The following is a 26,594-nucleotide window of genomic DNA, read 5'->3' as shown; positions in this document are numbered from 1 at the left end:
ACCCCAAGGGTCACACACGCAGACACGGATTCGGGCTCCATTCAGACTACACCGGTTCTGGATCCTCAGGCAGAAAGGATACTGACACGGAATCAGACTGGGTTGGATTTGGAGACTAGTATAACAGTCCTAAGACTCTGAGTACTGAGATAGGTACATGTTCAGGCACTGGCCACACACGAACCAGGTTCAGGAACTGGCCAGACATGGACCAGGGAAGCAGCTTCAAGCCGCAAACAGACCAGAAGAGCAGTTTCAGGAACTGGCAGCACAAGGACCAGGAGTTAAGGTTAGTTCCACACTAACTTCCACGTTGCTTAGGCACCTCCCTATTGGGAAAGTTACCTTTTATACTTAGATGCCCCCCAGCTATTGTCTGGGGGCCAACTAACAAGTGTGTGCGCTGCCCCTTTAAGAACAGGGAAGCTTGCGCACTAGGTGCACTGCTGGGAACTACACAGACACAGGAGATGGTACAGAGAACACAGTTAAGTTGAAATGACCTTTTTTCCACTTTTTTTGTGGTGTTCAAGTACACACAAAGGAAAGTAACGTGTATAACAAAACGTGTAATTGCAATAATTTTCTGGGAGAACTACTTATTTTTTTGGAACGATCTCAAGGGTGCCAACACTTTCGGCCATGACTGTATGTATAGATGGATAGAAATACTCAACATAATGTGCTAATTAGTTTAGTAATCTATCCGTGTAATCAACAGAACTTTGGTTTTCTGATACAGAGCTCCAAATCTCCCACACACACATACTCATTGAATTTCTGACTACATCTCCCCCACACACACTCTGTTCTGCTGTCTACATCTCCCCCACGCACACTCTGATTTCCTGTCTACATCTCCCCCGCACACTCTATCCTGCTGTCTACATCTCCCCTACACACACTGTTCTGCTGTCTAAATCTCACACACACACTTCTGCCATCTACAATCTCCCCCACGCACACTCTGTTCTGCTGTCTACATCTCCCACATACACATACTGTTCTGCCGTCTTCAATCTCCCCCATGCACACTCTCTTCTGCTGTCTACATCTCCCCCACACACACTCTGTTCTGCTGTCTACATCTCCCACATTCACACTCTGTTCTGCCGTCTAAATATCACACACACATTGTTCTGTCTACATCTCCCCCACGCACACTCTGTTCTGCCGTCTAAATCACACACACACACACACACACTGTTCTGTTGTCTACATCTCCCCCACACACACTCTGTTCTGCCGTCTAAATCTCACACACACACACTGTTCTGCTGTCTACATCTCCCCCACGCACACTCTAATTTCCTGTCTACATCCCCCTTCCAAACTGTGATCCACTGAGTACATGCTTCCACCCTTCCTATTATCTCTAACACTGAAAGAAGGGAGATGAGAATCTACGACTGCAACAGGGTAGTACATCTTTAATATAGACTATTCAATAAGTAGGAAAGAAATCATAGAAACGTGTCCATAGCCTTTAACATGTTAATCAAATGTCAGATGATTGCAAATTAATTGCAATGTGGCAGCTAATATTACTGCATTATGTAAATATGTAAATGAGACAGAATTAGAAAGAAGTTCAGATTTACTGAATAGACCAGTGTTTGTGTTTTAGGTGTGACCTGTAACATATTTAGATGTTTCTTTTGGACATCTCTTACAGTCTACAGTGTATATGTAAGGAGGATAAATGAAAATCAAACCAACCTGAAATTCCTAGAAGACGTTGACTTCTTGCGTTTGATCATAAATCGCACAGGTTACAATGAGTTGCAGTCAACTCTATTTACCATCGGTATTCGTTTTATTTTTTTGTCACTAAAAATGTACAAAGCTGCATTTGGTCTGGTCAAACAGGTCTTTCGCTAAAGTTATATTAACATTTCATAAAAATCCATTGTAGACAGATTTAAACAAGGTTGCACAAAGTTGACCCACTAATCTTGTTATTCGGTAACATATGAGGATTTTACAAATTTCAGTTCATATATTTTGTTTTTTTTTGTTTTTTTTACCCATATTAAAACATGATATGATTTTTTTCCCGTTAATAAGAAGACTTTGGGACCCCGTGGACGTTTCCCAGCAGTGTTCAGCATTGTTTGAAGTTTTGCAGATGATGTTTCTTGACCATCTGGTTTAGATCAAAGTGGGCAATAAATCTCAAGCCCAAACTGATGTACAGTCACATTGGCTTTCATACGAGAACCACTATGTATAACAAATTGGATGCCTGTGGTTGAGATTATTGAGGGGTTAGTTTCCACAAACCAGTCGATCAGCCATCTATCGGTTTACGTTCTACCAATGTTTCACTTTTTGCCTTAGGTCCCTCTGCGCCCTTCCTATATGTATACGTAATATATATGTACAGTATATATTTAGTACAGTACAGCAAGCCTTCTTTCAGCCTGGAATATAAGCCTTTTATTATGAGAATTCCTTATTGATGTGTCCACCAATTTAAAGGAGCAAAGACTAATTAATAATTTGCTTTATGGAAAATTTTGTAAAGAAAACAATTTGCGTACCGTAATTTAGAGTGTGTTGCATATGCATACATCAAATGTGCATATTAATATATCATTTGTAGTATATATGAATGGAAATCTATTACATTTTAGAGGATTGCACATCTGGGTTTTTTTGAAAAAATAAAATTTCCAAAGTGAAAATTTTCACATTTGAAAAGTTGACTTTTTAGAAGAAAAAAAAGTCCTGTATAGTCCTGATGTTCAGCTGACCGTGGCCACTGCTGGGGTCTTGTCTCCTCCATCTCCTTCGGTGTTTTCCACCTGGTTCTTCTTACCCAAACTTTTCAGCATTCCTAAGAAAGATGCGACAGTCTCTTGCAGGCTTTTCTCTAACAGCCAGCCTTCACTTTCACATTCAGGATCTTCGGGGTTTGCTATGCTGTCCAAGCTGGTATGCAGGTAACGGAGACCAACCATGTCGCCCATCTGCAAAATAGGGTCAACCAAAAGCTCATGAGTAAAGGAGAAATGTTCCACAAGACATATGCAAGACAATGGTCTTTATTCTTGTGTTTTTGACTGCAAACATGGCATAGTATTAAAACATTTTTTTTAAAAACAACAATGAAAACCTTGCAGACCCCATTATAAGTCACTCAATTCTACTTTGAGAATGGATCTACCACACCAGACCTTACTCTGTTAAGAATGAAAGATACGGAACCTGATCTCTCTCATTGACTACATGGAGGGTGGGGCGGGGGTACACATCACTGTGGATATAGGCCCTGCCACTAGTAAACTGACACTAGGTAGAAAAAAAAACAACATTAACTCTGGCTGGTGGGCTATACCCTTTCCACGGACACTGGGCAAAATTCCTTTGTGAGTCTTCTCTTGAGTCAGCACACCTTGCGGCCTATGCCTTGGACAATTGTCACGGCTTGTTGCGCCATTTGGCAAAGATCGTGGGCTACATATCCAGCATTAAAAAAAATGCTGTTTCCAGTCTTTTCCTTTGTTGGAGACACTGACACACCCTCTACCTCCAAGACTTCCTTCACATTAAGGTCTTTCCCCACTCAAAACATTTTCTTTGATTCGTGGAATTGGTGTTCATCTTATAGAATAGAGATCTTCTCCCTGACACAGATTTTTTAAATTTATTCCCTCAGAAGGCTCTAGCACACGCATCTGCTTTGTTTGAGCAATCCACATCCTCCAGCTCCAATGAGTTATTGTTTTGGTTCCAGACTCGAATGGTTCCAGGTTTATAAATCCAACCTGTTCACTGTTACAAGAAGGACAGCTTGGTAATACTCTTTTTGCAACTGAAGAGGCTCAACAGATTTGTGCAGTTTAGAAGATTTTTTAATAATAATAATATAATAATCTTTATTTATATAGCGCAAACATATTCCGCAGCGCTTTACAGTTTAACAGTTTCAAACACAAAAGTCATAAGTAACAACGTTAACAATACAATAATTAAAGCAAAATAAGACGACCCTGCTCGTGAGAGCTTACAATTTATGAAGTTTCTTCGATCTGTAGTAGTTGCATCACTGGAGCTTCAGGAGTTCCTCTCCAGTGGACCTACATGTGCGTATCTTCACATCCCCATTCTAGGTCTCACCAATGATTCCTTTGCTTCATCTCTAGTTTGTTGCCCTCTTTGTTCCCAACATGGCACTTCTCCATGCCAGGGGGTAGCAATCATTCTCTAAGTGAAAGTTGTTCTGGTCAAGACTCCCTTTTGCGAGGAGAATCGCTCCTGTCTTCAGATCTCCTTAGACTACCTGTAACTTTGGTTGTATCCTGAACTGGTAGAAGTCATGCCATTTCAGCACATTAAATTCCTGGGAACTATCTTTGACACTTGTTGTTGTTTTTTTCCAGACAAAAATTCCTGTCTTCCGTTAAGAGTGTAATATCTATGGACAGAAACCTTGCACTCCATCCACTTCTTCATTAAGGTCCATGTCATGATGGGCCCAGTCTTCCAAGCAGTCTCCTATGCCAAGTTTCACTTGCACTGTAGTAAATGTAAGGGTTTACCAGGAGAGATGTATATGTTAAACCTCTGATCCAAGTGAGCACATGGACCTCAGGAGTTTGTCCAGCTTCCAGAAGACTTGTGGAATCTTGGTGACTAGGACTAACTGGAAGCTCAGCAGCAAACAGATGGAGTGGAACCCAGCAAGGATGGATCAGAGTTGAAACACAGTACTACAGATAATGAAGCAAACCAAACATGGAACACTAGAGTCTGAAACCCAAAAACGTGTGTGTGTGTGTGTGTGAATGAGCTTTAAACAAGTCTAGGGAGATAATGTAATTGATCCACGCCAGGCAATCTGCAAAACCAGATGTGGAGCACTACAGAGGGCAGCAGATCCAGTTGAAGGGAGCAGAGCCCAGGTCAGGTGTGTAACTTCTATTCTGTCTCTCTACAGCCCGTTAATTTCTTGGACTTCTGCATCCAACTCCCTGTTCTAGTTCACAGTTGCTGCTCTGCTTCACGGCAGCTCCTTCCTCAATTGGCAAATGGTGACAACAAAGGTCAATTTCTCAAGCTGGGGAGTGGTATTGGGTCTTTAGAATTCAGAGCAGTTTTGGCTCTAGATCACTCTTGTGCAAAGAAGAGTTGTCTTCTCTTACACTGGTCCCTCCTTCTCGAGGACAACGCTGAATACAAACAACTTAACTGTAGTGGTTGGTCTATGTGAGCCATCAGCAGGAAACAAGTGCATTGGCCTCGAGGAAAGCTACCAGAATCCTTCAAACTACTTTCCTCGAAAATTGAATTTCTAGCGGTGACCACCTCCATTCACAGTGTTTTCAGAGCTTATGCTCTTTGTCCCTTATCCCTCATACCCCATCAAGACAAGATGGCCTTATGCCCTATAACATCACTTTTCCCAAAAGTGATCTCAGTCTTCCACCTGAACAAAGACATCTTCTCTTGCTTTTTCTCTTCCTTTGCCCATCCCTTTAAGTGTTCTCTTCACCAACTGACCATGGTCAGTGTCATTGGGATCTACTTATCCAGAATCGGAATAGAAGCCTGGCTTTTTAATCTTCTTTTCGATAGACTGTGCAAGGGCTTCCTGTCCTCCATCGTGGGTTAGATCTGAGATTCTAGAAGCCTACAAGGGTAGAGCGTAGAGTTACCGTTAATCCCATGAGGGTGTTTGGGACTTTCTAGGTGATCAGGCATAATGCTTCCACTTTCCAGGTCTGCAAGGCTGTCACCCGAGCTTCTGTTCACATTTTTGCCAGACTTTATGCCACGTGTGGTCTCTGCCAATGAAAGCTGGAGAGTAAGATGTTGCAGGAAGTCGACATAGTTAGCCCACCAGATGGAGGGAACAATTTTTTTGACAAGCTGTCAGCCACATTCTCGTAGAGTTTATAGCCACAGTACTGTTTCACAATGTATTCAACAAAAAAGTGATTTTATGGTGTGGAGAAGAATCCATTCTTAAATATATACAGGCTCTTCTCACAAAATTAGAATATCATCAAAAAGTTAATTTATTTCAGTTCTTCAATACAAAAATTGAAACTCGTATATCATATAGAATCATTACTAACAGTGTGATCTATTTCAAGTGTTTATTTCTGCTAATGTTGATGATTATGGCTTACAGCCAATGAAAACCCAAACGTCATTATCTCAGTAAATTAGAATACTTTATAACATCAGCTTGAAAAATGATTTTAAAATCAGAAATGTTGGCCTGCTGAAATGTATGTTCAGTGAATGCTCTCCATACTTGGTTGGGGCTCCTTTTGCATCAATTACTGCATCGATGCGGCGTGGCATGGAGGCGATCAGCCTGTGGCGCTGCTGAGGTGTTATGGAAGCCCAGGTTGCTTTGATAGCAGCCTTCAGCTTGTCTGCATTGTTGGGTCCGGTGTCTCTCATCTTCCTCTTGACGATATCTCATAGATTCTCTATGGGGTTAAGGTCAGGCGAGTTTGCTGCCAATCAAGCACAGTGATACTGTTGTTTGTAAACCAGGTATTGGTACTTTTGGCAGTGTGGACAGGTGCCAAGTCCTGCTGCAGAATTTAATTTCCATCTACAAAAAGCTTGTCGGCAGAGGGAAGCATGGAGTGCTTTAAAATTTCCTGGTAGACGGCTGCGCTGACTTTGGTCTTGATAAAACACAGTGGACCTACACCAGCAGATGACATGGCTCCCCAAACCATCACTGATTGTGGAAACTTCACACTAGACCTCCAGAAGCTTGGATTATGGCCTCTCCACTCTTCCTCCAGACTCTGGGACCTTGATTTCCAAATGAAATGCAAAATTTACTTTCATCTGAAAACAACACCTTGGACCACTGAGCAACATTCCAGTTCTTTTTCTCTTTGGCTCAGGTAAGACATTTCTGAAGTTGTCTATTGGTCATGAGCAGCTTGACACAAGGAATGTGACACTTGTAGCCCATGTCCTGGACACGTCTGTGTGTGGTGGCTCTTGAAGCAATGACTCCAGCAGCAGTCCACTCCTTGTGAATCTCCCCCAAATTTTTGAATATCCTTTTCTTAACAATCCTTTTCAAGGCTGCGGTTATCCCGGTTGCTTGTGCACCTTTTTCTACCACACTTTTCCCTTCCACTCAACTTTCCATTAATATGCTTGGATACAGTACTCTGTGAACAGCCGGCTTCTTTAGCAATGACCTTTTGTGGCTTCCCCTCCTTGTGGAGTGTCAATGATGGCCTCCTGGACATCAGTCAAGTCAGTAATCTTCCCCATGATTGTGGAGCTACTGAAACAGACTAAGGGACCTTTTAAACACTTAGGAAGCCTTTGCAGGTGTTTTTTGTTAATTATTCTAATTTACTGAGATAATGACTTTTTGGGTTTTCATTAGCTGTAAACCATAATCATCAACATTAACAGAAATAAACACTTGAAATAAATCACTCGGTTTGTAATGACTTTATATAATATGAGTTTCACTTTTTGTTTTGAAGAAATGAAATAAATTAACTTTTTAATGATATTCTAAGTTAGTGTGAAGCACCTGTAGATATAAATCAGTAGAGAATGACCTAGTATTGAGATGTCTATTCGCAGTATAATGTTATAAAAAAATAATATATCTAAGAAAATGTAATATATCTTAACTTTTTGAAAATACAAATATGACATCCATTAAGCATAAAGTATTGGCCTAAAGCGTGATTCCAGGTAAACAGAGCACATAGGGCCAGATTCATCATGCAGCTTTCGCCAAAATTCTGGTATAAAACTTGTTGAAATGTTGCAAAACTTTTGTACAACTCAAAAATGCACAAAAATGTTTGCTACTTTTGCTTTTCTTTTTTTTTTTGAAAGAGCTACAGCCAACTCTGCCATTTTTCTTGAAAGTTGGGAGGAACTGGATGAGGTGTTGATAAGCACACCCTAAAAAATCATTATAATTTATGCCACAAAAATGACCCCTGACTTGCGTACATTTATGGCGATTGCACATCGCTGTTGAAGAACGCCTTTGAATAAATTTTGTGCATCTTACTTGAGTGTTCTCTTAAGTATTTGGTGCAGATATTTTTGCAAGATTTCTGCATCGCTTGGCAGGAAAAAGGCAGCGGGAAAAAAACACGCTTTTTTTTTTGCAATTTTTTTTACTTTGTGTTTTTGTGCAGATTTCCCCCCACTTATTAGTATTGGTGAAATTAAAGTATGGGGGAGGGGCATAAACACCTTTGGCTGAAAATGTTATTTGTGTATGTGTAACTGTTATAAATTTAATAAAAATGTACTTGACTTAAAAAAAAGTATAGGTGAAATCTGCGGCAAAACCGTTGAAATAATTGACGTGCTGCAGATTTAAATCTACAAGTCACAAATAAGCAATGTGTGCACGAGCCTTCAGGATTCTCATTTACTTTCATTTTGACATCATTAAGTTTACGTTAAACAGTTTGAAATGAGTTGGATACAGTCCTAGGAGACCTCAGAGTGTTACACACATATTTTCTGGGAGTATTTATGGTTCATAGTGAATTGATTTTTTTTTTACATTTGGCAAAGCAGATGAATATGAATTTCGAACGATTTTCTTATCTCTAATATTTATTTCTATTTTTGCCATATTGCATTGTCATATTTTGGCCTTTTTGATAAGCTAAAAATGTGTAAAAAATGTAAACGTTCACAGAGAGCATGTGCAGGATCTGGCATAGCCTCAGTCAGAAATGTCTCTTGGGTTACATTGAGACATATCAAATTTGCTGCAGATTTTCAGTCTTCAAACAGAAAATCTGCAGAGGAATAGAGCAGTGGCAAAATGGATAAAATTTAAACGAATGTCATCCACATTTCGAAAAAATTCTGCATGAGAAGTCAGAATCTGTAATAAAACCCAATTGAGGCCGAAGATGCAGATAAGATGCAAACTCTACCATTCTCAAAAATAGAAAAATAAAAAAAAAAACAAAGCAAAAAAGTACTCGACTTCTGTCCATTGGCTCGTACCCACCAGCCTGTGCACACCCGGGCCTCTTGTGAAGAGGTCTCGTGACGTGACCACTGACTGTAGCAGCCTCTACGTCAAGAGACATCAGTATGGCAGGCGGGGTGTTCAGAGATCTGCATGGGACCAGAGAGCCTTAGGAGCGAAAGGAAAGGGAAATCAGCAACAAAGTCCATACAACCCGGAGCTATCCTGCGTTTATTACATATCCAGCAGAAATGCATACATTTTTATTATGAGTTTAATTAATTATACATGCCCTAAAATGATGCTACTGAAAAAAAATACAACATAATGGTAAACCTAGCTACATTACATAAAAAGGTATGGCTCTCTGAATGTGGCTTGAAAAAAACATTGCCAAAATAGCAAGTACTAAAAACATAAATATCCTCTACATGAGAATTTAAATCTAGATGCACAACAATGTTCTAACTCTGTTTCTCTTTTACCTCCATTAGCCAGACGAGTAAAACCAGAGCCCCCATAGAGCTCATCATGCTGGTGTAGTAATTGAGCAGAGCTTCCTTACAGCCCCTGTTCCACAAGTTCAGTTCTTCCGTCTGATGGTCGTAGCTGTAATGGGCACTGTTATTGGTCACCTGCATCTGGATGCATGGTCGGGGCGAGCTGGGGTTGCAGCAGCTGAAGGGTACTCCATCAATCAAGAATTTGCCGTCCACATTACTTTTAATACGACTGCAATGAAAAGAAATAGAAAATGAGCAAAACACTGCAACACAGTAATGTTATATGAGACACGTAACCATCATTATTATCCTAGTCAGTGGAAATATAGGGGCCGTGGAGACACGGGGGGTCGGCACCCACCCAGGTCCGCTAGCCGAAACCACATGGACCAGGGATCATCCCGCCTAATGCCTGCTCTCCCGATAACGTGGGCATAACACTACTTAGACGACACAGAGTGAGGGTAAAACAGTGTGGCAATGCTTTATTGAACAACAAAACAGGCAGATAACACAAAGAACAGTCCCAGCAACATTCCCCAACATGATGCACATTAGAGTCCCACCCTTCTGCTGACCTGCCGGGATAATGGCAGATGTTACGTCAGAGCTCCCAGGGTCGGCTACCTCACCTGTAGTACACACACACAGAGAAGGTAACGACAAGCGTAGGAAGATGAAAATCCATTTTGTCCATACAAAGTACAAGGCCAGTTGACACGAGAGTCACAACCTGGCTTATCCGAACATCTCCTTGGAGCCAGACGACCAGCGGGTCCCAATGCTAGCTTTCTCCAAACGTATCCATGGTCCAGCGATGGTCAATGGAGCAGATCTGTATTCTTCCAACCGGAGCCAAAAACCCCTAGGTTGTTTCCTGTAGAATGATAGATCCATGTACCTCGTGATGGTGCCATGATATTGGCTGCAGTCCTGTCTCTGGTCCTTTGGATTTATATGTCTTGGCAGAATCTCTGGCTGTCTCTCCCCAGTCTCTCTTTCTCAGAGTCTCTTTATACAAAGGCATGTTACCTGTTTTTAGATTTGCCCTGTGTCCTTCAGTCCAGCCTCATAGATAAGGGAAACAATGGTGATGACATCAAATAGTTACTTGATTATTTAATCTATTTGCATAGTTTTTCCCTCTCTGCTTTCGAAATCAACAAACTGGCTCCATAATACAATGCATAATTAGCATATCAGCAAACATCATTAGTCATCAAAGATAAGCGCACACTATATTATATGAAATATTAGCTTACAAGTCACTATTATAGGCTTACACAAGCAAAAGTATAGATAACAGCATATTCTTGGTTTGCTAAAAATAGTCATCTGGGTAATTAAGATATAATCTGGTTTCTTCACCGTGGCCCATTCATCAAACAGTTTGCGACAGAGTTCAGGCACAACTCTTAGTGGTCTTTTTTAAATGACACGGCAGCTGAAAATGCAACAGTTTCATTAAACATTTGGTTAAAAACAGTTAACGCGTTTTGCCAGAGAACAGCCTTCTTCAGTTGACCTCATGGTGGCTTAGAGTCATGGTTGTGATGTCTGCCTGTCTTAATGTGGATATGCAGAATTAAAAACAAAACATGGCTTGTTTCTTGGGTTGTCTCTGGCCAGGTATGGCGCTGTTTTTGGAAAAAAAGTTATGTTTTTTTAAAAACATATATCCCCTTTAACACACATCCTTCATGATCTAATGCATAATGGCACGAAGTACTAAGATGTCTAATGATCAATTACCAGTATTGGCGCAAATCGATTTGCAGCCTAGTCCATCAGCCACATCAGCAATCTGTGGTTAATGGAGGGAGCCATAAGAACTGCCTCTTATCTGATGGCATCCATTGCTCTTCTTTTGATTTGCCTGTCTGGCATAAAGTTACTTTGATACGCATGTCACATCAGGCCAGCTAATCAAATAAAGAGCTGCGGATAATTGCAGGTAAGAGGCGGTTCATGGCTCCCATCCAACAACTACAGATTACTAAAGTGATTGATGGACCGAGTTCTGAGAATTGATTGGAGCCAACTCTATCACTTACCTCTTCTTTATGAGACTATGAAATCACAGAGTAAGTCTCATCTAATCAGTATATCATATTCTAAGTTTGACACTTGCTATGTGGACTCTAAATCTATGATGACGCATTTTTTACCTTGAACTTCAGATCAGAGTTTCTTCATCATGATACCATTGATTCCTTTCCATAAAGTTACTGAACCGCCGCACAACCTGCCCTACCCTCTCCTAGTGTTTCATCACCCATCCCCTGCAGACTGTGAGCCCTCGCGGGCAGGGTCCTCCCTCCTTATGTACCCGCGTGCCTTGTTATTTGCTCATGTTTAATGTATTTGTCTATATTTGCCCCGTATTCACATGTAAAGCGCCATGGAATAAATGGCGCTATAAAAATGTATAATAATAATAATGTGGTAGACAGAATACAGCAGTACTACTGATTTTCAATATTTTTTCTTGAGTAATCTGATTCACACATAACATAAAAAATATCCCAAGGGTGATGATTCTGTAAGAAACCAGAATTCTTTTTCTCAAACATGCCCTTTAAGAAAATAACCACTGCCTAGACCCCATACACATTAGATAAAATTCAGCTGATTTTGGTGATTGACCCATCATTTAGTGTGTATGGAGACCTCCTAACTCTTCCCAGACAGATCATTTCATCTAATAATTAGATGACGACGAGCTGGAATGTCTCCACCACTGAAAGACGGAGACAACATGGAGAAGAGAAGAAAGAGAACAACTCCAATCAGAGAAGATGTCACTTATAAGGTACCTTAGGTAAATATTTATTTGTGATACTGGTTGAACCTCATCAGTACTGTGGTTCCTGTATGACATATATAGAGATAATGGTGTGCACTCAGGTCAGGGACAGGGAGGTGCTGGTAAAACAGACCATGTGGTCTCGTAAATCATATAGGAAGAAATTACCACACACTCAAAACTTGGTATGATGCAAATAGGTATATGCCAGGTTTATTGAAATGAACAAAAAGAGGGTGCCACATAGAAAAATTTGTTGAAAGAAACCCAACGTTTCGACCCTCCCGGGTCTTATTCATGGGGTTACTTTGATCCTTTGGTAAATATACATAAAAGTGGCAATGGTAGAGAGTGGGCGAACGATCCCTTTAGAGCATATCCTGTCACTTGCTGTAGGGCCAGTAAAGGCCTGTGTGTCCCGGGTGGATGAAGCTTGAAATGGAATGGCCTTCACATTTAGGAAGGGCCTGTAATGACGTGTTCCAGGATAAGCGGTGCTTAAGCGGCACAGTGGTGCTGTAGTGGGACAGCACAACTAGCAGGGCGCGGGAGTGCCTCTTATCCTGGAACACATCATTACATGCCCTTCCTAAATGTGACGGCCACTCCATTTCAAGCTTCATCCACCCGGGACACACAGGCCCTTACTGGCCCTAGAGCAAGTGACAGGATATGCTTTAAAGGGATCGTTCGCCCACTCTCTACCATTGCCACTCTTATGTATATCTACCAAAGGATCAAAGTAACCCCATGAATAAGACCCGGGAGGGTCGAAACGTTGGGTTTCTTTCAACAAATTTTTCTATGTGGCAACCTCTTTTTGTTCATTTTAATAAACCTGGCATATACCTATTTGCATCATACCAAGTTTTGAGTGTGCGGTAATTTCTTCCTATATGGTTCCTGTATGACAAACAGTCTTATGATGACTGTTAACAACAACTCCCAGTATCTCCTTACCTTTGGTATGGTGATATTGCGAGGTATAGGTTCATGCGATACAATGGTATATTTGGCTGTCCTGACATTAAACTGGATCGCTGTACTGAGCTTGATGATGTATTCATGTAATAATGGTGGTTCTGGTGATGTATTTATATACTGATGGTGGTTCTGATTATATAAATATTTACTGATGGTGGTTCTGGTGACACATTTATGTAGAGATAGTGGTACTGGTCATGTAGTCATGTACTGATGGTGGTTCTGGTGTTCTATTCCTGTATTGATGATGATTCTGGTGATCTATTCCTCTAGTGATGATGGTCTGGTGATGTATTACTGTACTGATAGTGGTTATGGTGATGTATTCATGTACTGTTATTGGTTCTGATCCTGTACACATGTAGTAATCCATAAACTGTCAGATAACATGGCACACATAGCTTTGTTAAAATATTGTGCCGTTTGGCAAGTAGTGTGCAGTCTTAACTCACTTTTTCCCTGAGGAAGCTGCTCTGTTTTGCAGCGATATGAGTGGGATTTTCCCACTGATCCCTCATTGGAGCCATGGGTCTTGTAATATGCGTTTTCTATTGATTATTTTGCATGTGATTTAAATACCAACTTATTTGCGTTATCCTTTATGCATACTTTCCCACGGTTCAATGCATGCACACTTGCTGACTGATTTCACTATTCTGGTGCTCTTTATATATGTTTACATCTACGGTATATTCCAAATCAGGGCTGGTTACTACATGTTCAGACATATTTAACTTCTTACAGCATACTGTGGAAGATATTATCTTGTGGTTTTGGACTTGACTATTATTATCGATTTTACTCAAAGACCCATTAGGGCCTCTACGGTCATATTGGTATGTTATTGATTGCATATATTTCAATTTAGAGGTATCTTACAATAATGTTATATACTTATTATTGTTGCATTTCATTGTTGTACAGTGATTTATACATATCTATGGGGTTGTCATCAGGGGCATACATAGAAATCATTGGGCCCCATAGCAGATGTTGTCATTGGGCCCCTCCTCCCCCCCAAAAAACAAAATTATAATATTCTGCAGGCACAAAAGAGCATATCTCATAACTTTGCAGCCTTTACAAAGTAATTTTCCTCTTATTGAAGCCCTAGATTCCCCTTTCACTACACCCGTAAAGTATGATGCCAAAAAGTGCCACACAGGCACTGTATGATACCCCCAGAGTGAATTCCTCCACAGTAACCTCCACAGTAACCTCCACACGCACAGTATGGTTACCCTACTGTACCTTACCTCAACTCCCGCGGCAAAGTATGGTGACCCCAACACAGTATGATCCCCCAACTGTGACCCCCCCTACAGTATAATTGCCTCACACCTCACCACACTGTATAATGGCCCCCATTAGCCCTCCACACAGTATGATGGGCCCAATGCAAACCTTCACAGTGTATAATTGCTTGAATACAGTATAATAGCCCCCAAATAGCCCTCCATAAAGTGTAAAGGCTCCCACACAGCTTTTCAAATATTATATTGACTCCCACATAGCCCTCCAAATAGTATAATGCCCCCTACATAGCCCTCCAAATATCATAATGGCCCCACATAGATCTCCATATATTATAATAGCCCCCACATAGTCCTCCATATAGTATAATGCACCCCCATACTTATCCATATAGTTTAATGCACCCCATAGTCCTCCATACAGTATATTGCACTCCCCATAGCCCTACATACAGTACAGTGCACTCGCAATAGTCCTCCATATAGTATAATGCAATCCATAGACCTCTATATAGTGTAATGCACTCGTCATAGTCCCCCATACAGTATAATGCACACTATAGTCCTTCATACAGTATAATGCACACTATAGTCCTTCATACAGTATAATGTACACTATAGTCCTCCATACAGTATAATGCACTCCTCACAGTCCTACATATAGTATATTGCAATCCATAGTCCTCCATACAGTATTATGGCCACCACAATAAAAAAAAAACAATAATCATCTCTCCTTATTGTTGTCCCGCTGCTCTGGACTCTGCAGTGAGCTTCTGAAGTGCACACAAAGCAAACGCCATGAAGTGACTTCATCGCGCTCGCTGCGCTGAAACATCAAACGCTGAGGAAGAATGATGGAAGAGGGAGCATCAGCTGAACATTTGAACGTGTGATGACAGGCGGGGGGCCTGGTGCCGGTGCTGGCACTGGCCCCCCTTGGCTCACGGTTATATGATATGGTTCTTGTTATATGTTCCTTTACTTATGGTGGCTCTTGTAATGTATTCCTGTACTGATTTTGGTTATGGTGATGTATTCATGTATTGTTATTGGTTCTGATCCTGTACACATGTTGCAATCCATAACCTGTCAGATAACGTGACACACAGCTAGGTTAAAGTATTGTGCCATCTGACAAGTTAAGGGTTACTACATCTGTATTTATGTTCTGACTATTAGTTATAAAATTAAGCACTGTAGCATGCCAATCCTCAATGTCAGATTTCGGCTTTGCTTGCTGGTTCCAGAGGTCATCATGTGACCACTCATATGCGAGTTTCATAATTACGGTCGCATGTCAACTATCTTCTCTTCTCAACGAAACAGCGGCAGTAGTTTTTTTTTACTGAACATTAATAGAATTAGGAAGAGAAGCTCGTGGGCTCATGACTGTGTGAACATTACATATGAGTGGTTACAAGGTGACTACTCTAACCGCTTAAGCTGTGTACAGGAGAGCAGCGCCAAAATGAATTTTTGCCCCAATGCCAGAAAATGTAGATTAATTTCTGACATACAGAATTTCACCTCCTTCCTCTGTCTCCTTTAAGCCAAGTAGGTGGGAAGGTGCTCTAATCTGCTTGGCCATGCCAAGGGTGCACCGAGCTACTGTGCTTGGTTTGAACAGTCATTTTATGATGACAGATCCATTACAACTGTTTTGACTGGCTGGACGGTAATCAGAGTGTCGTATTGCATGAACTGCCGGTGATCTGGTGTAATTTTGTGGTTCTGTTTTCTGGATGTTTATCTAGACTGAAGTCAAAATGAGAATTTGTAAACTAATCTGGCATACAAGGTTTGCAGAAGAATAAGATTTTGGCATATAGCAGAGTTGTGATTTGCCAACAGTTGAACTGGGCATTAATAGATCTGGCTTATCTCAAACCTAGGAATGAAGTGGCATGGTGAGCAAAAGAAAAAGTAACCTGGTACATAGCAGAACTAGGGTAGAAGTATCCTGGCACCAGGGTGATATCGAGAAACGTCAGCATTCCTCAAAGAATCTTACAATGGGCCCAACTCCACTATAAAGGTCATATCGATCTTATTTCTGTCATCCCTTTATCCACAGCATTCACTAAGGATGCATTCACATGGCATATCTATCGGGAACGAGCATTCTTAGGAATGCATACAACAACAAAAGATCAAAACGCTTGTTCATCGGACTGAAACGATCTTTTGGCTTGCTTAAAATAATCATCATTCTCGGCAGCACATCACGCTGAGTTAACAGAACGTGCTGCCGAGAACAATAAAAGCCTGGACACACATCCTGTGTGCATCATAAGCACAATCAGCCTGTGTAGACGGTCCTACGTGACCGCCAATTGGCAAACATGTAACTGAGCCACTTAGTAGTTATGGATCTATTACTTTGTCTCCTAGTCATTAAATCGTCATATAAAGACACAGTCCATATTCTTTCCATTAACTTTGGCTCCTCTTTTTATCTCAGCGCTGCACCTGATCTTAGGCAGGACAGGAGTGTGGAAATAGAATATTTGGGTAAGATAAAGAAGTAGATTTAGACATAAATGAGCCACGAGGTAGACATTCCCATATAGCTAATAGCCTATACGTGCTTCCGCCTTGTCATGACCAACCGTAGTTTATGTTTGGAAAAAAAACAAAACAATCACCCATAGGTTGAATTATTTGCAATAAACATTTAGAATAACTCAAGCTAAATCATACTCTTTAAGTAGCTGTGCACTCTTGTTTGTCAACAGCTGTTCCTCCCGACTGTTTTCGGCGTGCTCGAATAATATGTTCGAGTCCCCGTAGCTGCATGTCTCGTGGCTGTTCAACAGCTGCAACCTATTCAGGGATTGTCTATCAAACAGGCAATCCATGCATACGTTGCAGCTGTCGAACAGCCACGAGACATTCAGTCGCGGGGACTCGAACATAGTATTCGAGGATGCCAAAAACACTCGGTTAGCACCCAAGCATACTCCGATAACACCTTATACCAGCACCCTCGCCCATCACTAATGTCCAATCCTTCTTTTCCCTGGTGGCCCCCATGCAAATTAGATGGTCGTTAGATCCTGCTGTTAATAAGGTCTTCAAATCATAATTACCTATTATATTTGGGCACCTTAAAGAGGACTGGTCATTCACCATTAATATGCATTTTTTAACCTCTTGTAACTGATGCTGTTCTTATAAATCTGGTGCTATATATTTTTTGTATCTGCACCTCTCTGTTCCTGAGATATGGCGCGCTCTTTTCCCTGTGTATAAATCCAGTCTTTTTAGCCAACTGGCCATAGTCATCAGTAAGACACCACAATGAAGGGTTGAAGACCACTTGGATTACCAAATTAGATCTACATACAGAAAAGATGGAGACCGTATCTCAGAAATGAAGTGGCACAGGAACACAATAAAAACAACGCCAGATTCAGGAGAACACCGGCATTTGCACCAGGTAAAAAAAAAAAATGACATATTTATGGAAAGCGACTGGTCCTTTTTCAGTGAGACTCGTACAGCTCTGATTGATAGATGTTGGCCAAACGAGCGTTCACCCAACAGCTACAGTGTGTCAGTCGTATGGAGTCCTTTAGATCTTGACGTGGGTTGTCTTTGACCTTATCTACCTTATGTCTCATTCCTGGCTTTGTCACCTGTTTTTTGCTCTCCTCTTTGAATTTTTACATAAACCTGTAAGTTTGTTTTTCCCATATCTGACAAATCCTGTGTTCTTACCTACACACAACTACGCTTATACTGTCTGCATCCCGCCACCAACCCGATACTGTCATGGAGAACCCTTCCAGCGGCTTCCCTGCAGAAATGCAAAAAATGATCCAAATGACAACACCATGGAAATGATGGAAAATGGTGAAGTTAAAGTAATTGTGTGTTGAATCGCATGGGCTTAGAAAGACACAACAGCTATTGTTTTGTCACAGAATCAAGGCTTCATCATAGCAACAAAAGCATAGCTAAAAATAGCAAACTTTATTAAAATATCACAAAAATAGTCACTTAACAAATGCAAACCACATATCGACAAGTGTGAACCAAATAAAACAAGACGATCATGCCAAACTAGGATTTTGTTTTTCGTTGTTCTCCTAGGTAAAGATCGCGAGCATTCCCAATGTAGGCTACTCGACAGGTATATATTCGCATACGTTGGCCAGTGATTCTCAGTGTAAAAACAAGTATACTGCACAGTATAGGTTTCTTTACTATGTCCCTCCATTGGATGATGCTTTCAGATACTGTGAAATAAAAGGTACGCCAACATTTACTGATCGCGCATAACTCCACTCTTTGGGGATTCGAGAAGTAACTCCAACTGAGAAGTTTTTAAGAATTCATTTTACGGCTGGTGAGAATAAGAGATGCAAAGTTTGTGATTTGCAGCAAACTCCAATATTTAACGGAGTGTTCTTTTTTTATACTCCTCGTGAATATAGATATTCTGTGTATAAATTTAGGTGTTTCTTAAGACACTCCCTGTGTCCATCCAGCTTAGGACTCATGCAGACATCCGTCAAACTCGGTCTGAGCAAGCACCACAATGCGCGGACCAAAATTAGACAGGTTCATCAATATATGCCTCAAGGACAAATCTCCATATCTATGGCCAGGAAAGGACATAATAATTTGGATATTAGTTTTATAGAGCATGCAGCAACACAGAACTACTGGTATGGCGCTAAGGATTTCCTCTACATTATCTGGTGGTTGTGCTTAGATGGAGAGTTTTTTTTCTGATGGATTAACCTGCAGGGCTCCAATCCTTAAACATGGATAATAGTGAGCTAATAAGCCAGCTCTGGGTTATATATAACCTGGAAGAATGTCTTCTGCTTACGCAGCGTATCGTCTCCAGCGTCTTCTCGAGTCTCGGATTGTCATACCCCTATTTACACAGCAAGACTTTGTAATATCCAGCAGGTAAGCAAAATGGCCACAAAAGTGAACATATGGATAAAGATAACACTGTACATAGTGTAACACTCAGCACAACACATTAGATATACCTGCAGCTTAATACAGTGGATATATAAAAAAAAAGTCTACACGTTCCTGTTCAAATTTCAGGTTTTTGTCAAATTAAAATATCAAACCAAGAAGAATAATTTCAGAACGTTTTCCACCCTTAATGTCACTTATAATATGTACAAATCCATTGATAAACAAACTGAAATCACTTTGGGGGAGAAAATAAAAATAACAAAACTAAAATACTGAAGTTGCATAAGTGTGATTATAATTGGGGACGTGGTTGTAAAGACAATGAGCAAATCACATTTACTCTCATGTTACATAGTAGTCAGTCAGTACACAGCTGCCATCATTTACTGTGATTCTGATTAACTCCAAATAAAATTTAGTAGGAGTTTTCCACAATTTTATTAGTTGCATTTTACTGTAAAAGCCAGGATCCTTAAACTGCTTACAACACAGCAAAGGGATCTAATTTTTAAAAGTTATCAGTCTGGAGAAGGGTACAAAAATATCCCAAGGCATTAGGTATACCATGTAAAATGGTGAAGACACTCAACAAGAAGTGACTTAAATTTGGCCCAATACTGACATTACCTAGAACTGGACGTCCCTCAAAAAATTTATGAAAATATAAGATGAAAATAGGTCCAGAATGCTGCTAGGAAGCCTACAACAACATTAATGCAACTGCAGGAATTTCTGGCAAGTCCTGGATGTGTGCTACATGTGACAACAATCTCCCATGTTCTTCATATGTCTGGCATGTGGGTAGGGTGGAAAGACGGTAGCCTTTTCTTACAAAGAAAAATATCAAAGTTTGGTTGTGTTTTGCCAGAACCTACATCTGCCAAAAGCATGTGGGAAAATGTGTTATGGTCTGATGAGACCAAGGCTGAACTTGTTGGCCATTAAATCCGAAAGGTATGTTTAGTGAGAAGTCAACACTGTGCATCACCAAAGGAATACTATACCAACAGTGAAGCATGGTGGAAGCAGCATTGTGTCCAGCTGTTCTTCAACTGCTGGAACTGGGGCTTTAGCCAAGGTAGAAGGGATAATGAAACAACAAATGCTACAAAACCTTCAGGCCTCTGCTAAAAAGCTAAAGATGGTAGGAAATTTACCTCACAGCATGACAACGATCTTAAGCATACCTCTAAATCAACAAAAGAATTGCTTCATCAAAAGAAAATCAAAGTTTTTTAATAGCCCAGCCAAAGCCCAGACCTGAACTCAATTGAAAATCTATGCCTGACGCTGATCTATCTTACAATTATTAGGTTCTTTAGAAGGACGTAGATCTGGGGACTTATTCTGATGGAATATAGGCTGAACTGGATGGACAAATGTCTTTTTTTGGCCTTGCTAACTATATCACTATACATAGAAGAGGATTCTTTACTGTTAGGGCAGTGAGAATCTGGAATTCCTTGCCTGAGGAGGTGGTGATGGCAAAATCAGTTGAGGGGTTCAAGAGAGGCCTGGATGTCTTCCTGGAGCGTAACGAAGATGGTGCTCTACACAGGAGATGCCCCAAGCAATCTGACAGATCTAGAGTCACTGCAAGGAAGAGTGGGCAGAGATTGCCAATTCTATATGTGCCATGCTTATAGACTCTTACCCCCAAAAAGTGAATGCAGTCAATTTAATTAAATTGTACAGATTATGGGAGACAATAAAGGTGGAATAGGTTTTGAAATAATTCTTCTTGGTATGATTTTTTTTACATGACAAAAACCTAGCATTTGTAGACTTTTTATATCCAATGTATATTACAGCACAGGACATTTATATGTATGAAGCTGTTATAGTGATCTCCTTGTAAAATTACAGCAGTAGGTAGCAATCAGAGGCGGAACTGTAAGTATCTGGGACCAAAATGCATAATCTGCAACATGACCCCAATTTACCAAGTGCTATTTACAATACCAGTGACTTCTTATGTGGGAATGAGGATAAGGGGCACTCGCAACCACCGGGGCCCATGTGCCCTGATATCCTGGTAGCAATTACCAGATGTTTTGATGGTTGCAAATACACAGAGAAGCAGAGTAAGCTTGGTGGTTGCAGATTACCCTTATTGAAACTACGGTAAATACTTGAATGTTGTAAAATTAAATTTCCTAGTTTGTTTCTGAGCTGACCCTCACTAAAGCTGTGGACTGTCCAGTACATCACTGGTCCACTGAAAGTTGGGTTGTGTCCAGAGTTGCTGCCAGATTTTGTTTGTTGATCTTCAAAATGATGTTTCCTACTCACAGCCTGCCCGCTTGAGTGCTACCTGTGGAATTGCACCAGTGTTTCTCCAATCGTCTTGCCAAGCACCTCCAGACGTCCTTTGGTGACCAAGTCACTACATGTCACAATGCTAATTTCATTTGCTAAGTCAGCCCCTTACATAGTCAGAGAAGGGGGCTAGCTTAGATATTGAAATGAGCAGTCTGACATCCTCCTCCATGCACAACTCTGATCAAATGCTGGAACAGGGAACACTTTCTTGTGTTGGGCACAAAATGGACCTGCTGGGACCCGGCACTGGAGCCTATAGCTAAAGAACAGATCACCTTTAGCCAGTCCACTCGGTGTCGGGATAGCATCACAAGAGGCCACTTGCTCCTTCTTTCACATACTCCATCAGTGTTGTAACTTAAAATTTGGGGACTCTAATGCAAAATCTACAGCAAGACACCCAACTATCAAAGTCAACATCTTTAATAGCATTGTTCTTTTCATATGGGCCGAGAGGACCCTTTGGGACCCCCCTCCCCCATCCCCCCGACTCCAGGGCCTGGATGCGATTGCAACCCCCACACTCATTAGTTACCCCACTACAGTCCTCTCTGACCTCACTATGGTTTGCCACACAACTGAAGCTCATACACAACCCACAGAGTACTACTGACTCAGAACTGAGGTTATCAGCAGTCCACACAGACTCATAGAATAGACAACAATCAGTGACTGAGATGTCGCACACACGAGACACACATTCTACCAGCCGACTCTTCCTCTACTCCTCAATGACATTACATGGATCTTGTTGCACCGTACTGCTCTGGCACCTCTCACACAGTTGACCGACCGCACAGCTTTTAAGTAGGCACTCTTGTTCCACCTCAATGACACTATCACAATGGACATGGACAAGCCCAGGACCAACGGGAACATAGGCCAGCAATCGGTGCTCAAGCCTCTTCACATGATAAGACAGCACTCTTCTTCTTCCCTCTGGTACCAAAACACTGTTTTTAAAGACTTCGCATTGTCCCTTTCCAACAGAATTGTGGCACAGCTATTCAATGCCACAAAACTCACATCTATGCCAAGGTCCGTCACTCAACTGCTCTGATCAGGCATAGTGGGGCCATCCTGTACCATGACCTCACGTAATTGCTGGTAAGTTCCAAAGTGGCTGGGTAGGGGTCTGTTGCACCACTTTGTTGCAAACTTATATCTCTCTGCAGATATAGTACTCTTTCCAGACTCCTTTGAGGCTCCCCTTTGTCAGACCCTTTTCTTCACCACCACTATCTCCCTGCAGCCTTGTTCTTTTCTCTCCTTGGTAACAGGGGATGTCTACCTCCAATTCACTTGCAGCGAGCAGCTTCTTTATATAACCTCCTCTTCACCACTTCCACATCGGAACTAAGTGGTAACAGATAATATTGCATCATAATACATGTAAAGTCAGCGAGCAGCACATTGGCTCAGTGGTTAGCACTGTACAGTGGGCAGCACATTGGTTCAGTTGTTAGCACTGCACAGTGGGCAGCACATTGGTTCAGTTGTTAGCACTGTATAGTGGGCAGCACATTGGTTCAGTTGATAGCACTGTACAGTGGGCAGCACATTGGTTCAGTTGATAGCACTGTACAGTGGGCAGCACATTGGTTCAGTTGATAGCACTGTACAGTGGGCAGCACATTGGTTCAGTTGTTAGCACTGTACAGTGGGCAGCACATTGGCTCAGTGATTAGCACTGTTGCATTTCAGCGCTGGGTTCTAATTCCACCAAGAACAACATCTGCAAGCAGTTTGTATGTTCTCCCCGTGTTTTCGTGGGTTTCCTCCGGGTTCTCCGGTTTGATCCCACACTCCAAAGACATATTGATAGGAAATTTTGATTGTGAGCCCCGATGGGGACAGTGATGATATAAGTGTTTAAAATAAATAAAAATAATTACATTTACCTCTCCCCCACCCCCGTTACGTTGAATATGACCAAACTCTGTACAAGCATTTGTATGCAACTGAAAAACTGAGTTAAACACTGAGGTAGCCTAACCAACAAAGTTTTCAGTGCATCTGATATAACTTCATAAGTGGTCATAGACATAATACGAACCATAAGGATAACCAGTGCATTCATGAAGGATCACATTGACCACCATGGCATCTTCTGGTGGGCCAAGGGACTGATGCAGTAGCAGGCCTTTACGGTCAACCAAATGACGGCCCCTTAGGGACTTACTTTACCGCTAGGGTCTATTTCCTTTGGGATGATTCACAAAACAACCCTAAATGTTATTGATGAGTCCTCTGTGTATGATAACAAAGTTTGCAAAGCAATAAAAACTGACAGTGTAGAAATCAAGTGACAGCTTCACCGCCATTATTTCCACCCCCCTCATTTTGTACAGGAGGGAACTGTCTAGCCTCTTGTAATGTATTATAGGAAAGAGGGCAAATGGGATACTGGGAAAAAATTTTTTTTACATGAATGCCATTACATATATACTGTATTTGATAGTACTAAGGTGGGACTGGCAGCCATGCTCCGTTTAAGACGATGAGTTCTGATGAGTCACAAGACCCAGCAGTTCTTCATCCAGACCTGTTTGATCTCCAGAACACCCATGGACCTTGCATCCCTCAATGTGGAGTCTGATATGATTAAGGTCCCTAGATCCTTTGACAACTCCCTCAGGTGCCCTTATGATAATTCAGCACCCTCAATCTACCATTGGGTGCATTTCTGCCTTATCTCATTCCCAAAACAAAGGACTAATAGGAAATATTTTCCTTAGAAAGTTCTTCCTTAGAAAGTTCACACTCAACAGAGTAGTTGAAGACGTTTCTGCTATGGAAAATTGGCTCCATTCAACTAAACGTTGTCGTTTTTGGTGACGCGCACATGGATTTCAGAACAATCACAGAAATGTCTGAAGCTAATCTGCCACCTGCGAATATTCCCTTTATCCTACAAACAAAACTGTGAGAAAGCACAAAGCTTGACGTTTTTGTTTAATCCAAATTTAAAAATTTCAAGTTAAGAACATTTCCTAAACGTTACTCCCGCCAAAGCCAACTGACAACCTGGAGAGGTAGCCCCATCATGTGTAAATGCAAAATGTCCAACCTCATTTCATGGAAACCATGGTCTGTTCCATGGTGAAAAACACATCCCTATCTCCAATCAGACAATGCAACTTTTTGTTTTCATGAAGATGCCACCATGACCAGTTTAGAAGAACAGGGACCTTGCACTCTACCAGGCAGGATGATGGAACAAGGTTGGCATAGGTTAGGTGGCCATATGGAAAATCAAGTCAAACATTAAGAGGTTGGAGCAGTTGTGTGCGCAATACGGTTGACATGGACACAAAGGGTTGACTGGCCTTATATTACATTTTATTGCCAAATTATTAGCATACTAGCTCATTGAAACTCAAATGGAACGATGCATGTATGTCTAACATAAGTATTTATCTGGTCATTGCCCTTGTGTCTATGGACAGCATGACCCAGATTCTGCAGATAATCCAATCAAGGACTCTAGTCCAGATCTTCAGTGAAGAGAACCAGCCCTAAGAATACACAAATGACTAATACCTACCTATTCGTAAAGGGCATAGATACAGGGAGTACAGAGATGGCAGCTTTACATGAGCATGGGTGTCTGAGGGTGGTCAAAGACCTGTAAGACACCCGTAATATAAGTGTCACCTGGCAACCCTCCTTAGATCTCTCCACCCTACGGTCCTACTGAACCAGACATAGATTAAGTAGGTATTGTGGACATAATAAAGACATAAAAATGCGGATTTATTACATTTTGTGATAACTTAGTCTTACATAGGACGGCAAAAAAATATATTGTCTACAAACAACACATCTCTGAAGACTTTTAGATTGTGGAAAGCCAATTTATACTCTAGTGGATTTATAGAAAATCAGTGAATATTAGATCATAATGATTTTTACAATGGGCAAATGGGTAAAAATATCAGATCCATTTGATGAGATTAGTAGTGATCTGCGTTGTGCGTGACTAGTGTCTACTTACTCTTTCACCTCCTTGGAACTGAAGTCCAGGTATCGGTTGCTGACCCATTGAAGCTCAAACCAATCTCTGTAGCCATTGTTCCCACAGCATTTGAACTCAATCTGGAGAAGATCTATGGTCTTCTTCATGAAGCATCTCCCTGGGGTGTCTGTATCCTTGTAGTAACGCATCCCACTCTTCAGCCCATGTGCCAGGGTGCTTTCCAAAGACCCCCGGGTCACCAAACACAAGACGGCAATGAAGAAAATGAAGATGTTGAAGATCATGCAGATGAACAGGTAAGGTTTCAGCATTGGCCTCCACTTTGCAAATTTTGCAGGATCCAGTGAATCGTAACAGATTTTACCGGCAAGCGCATTAAGGGAACAGACCAGTGCCCCCATAACGATGAGGGAATTGGGCACAAAATGGCTTTCCGCATTATCCATCACTTCGCTTCTCTTCCTCAGCTCAATTTTAAGGAACAATCCCATGGCAAAGAGAGCAATGCCGGCTAGAACACTGCACCAGTTCAACAGCCATATCCCTTGAGCCAATTTGACACGTTTCCGCAGGTTAAATTTCATTTTCATCATCGCCATGTTGACCGAGTGAAGATCGGGGCTTTGCTTAAATTTTCAATGGTTCTTATAACGGATAAATAAATCGATTTTGAGGTTCTGTCAGTCCATAAGTGGCCGCATAGAGTTTGGTTCTTTCATATTGACCACCCTTCCCCTAAAAATGGAGGGAGAAAATGACTTATTCTACAGGACTTAAATGCAATTCTGAAATGTTATCGACCGTGAGGAGCTACAGCTATATCTGGTGGCCTAGTTCCCACCGAAGG

The 26,594-nt window shown here is 41.3% G+C and overlaps 1 protein-coding gene across 1 annotated transcript; it reads right to left on the bottom strand.

Annotated features, from left to right (window-relative positions):
• Positions 1–1,799: 1,799 nt before the first annotated feature.
• On the bottom strand, positions 1,800–26,594 carry PRPH2 (peripherin 2). The gene is made up of 3 exons (XM_069768570.1): positions 25,766–26,594; positions 9,439–9,685; positions 1,800–2,972 (listed from the first exon to the last, which is right to left on the bottom strand). The coding sequence occupies exons 1-3, from the start codon at positions 26,344–26,346 to the stop codon at positions 2,748–2,750; spliced, it is 1,053 nt and encodes a 350-aa protein (XP_069624671.1). The 5' UTR covers positions 26,347–26,594; the 3' UTR covers positions 1,800–2,747.

This window comes from Ranitomeya imitator, chromosome 5, assembly GCF_032444005.1.
Source record: "Ranitomeya imitator isolate aRanImi1 chromosome 5, aRanImi1.pri, whole genome shotgun sequence".
Classification (NCBI taxonomy): Eukaryota; Metazoa; Chordata; class Amphibia; order Anura; family Dendrobatidae; genus Ranitomeya; species Ranitomeya imitator.
Note: the sequence above shows the minus strand (reverse complement) of the source record. Positions and strands in the feature narration are given on the sequence as shown.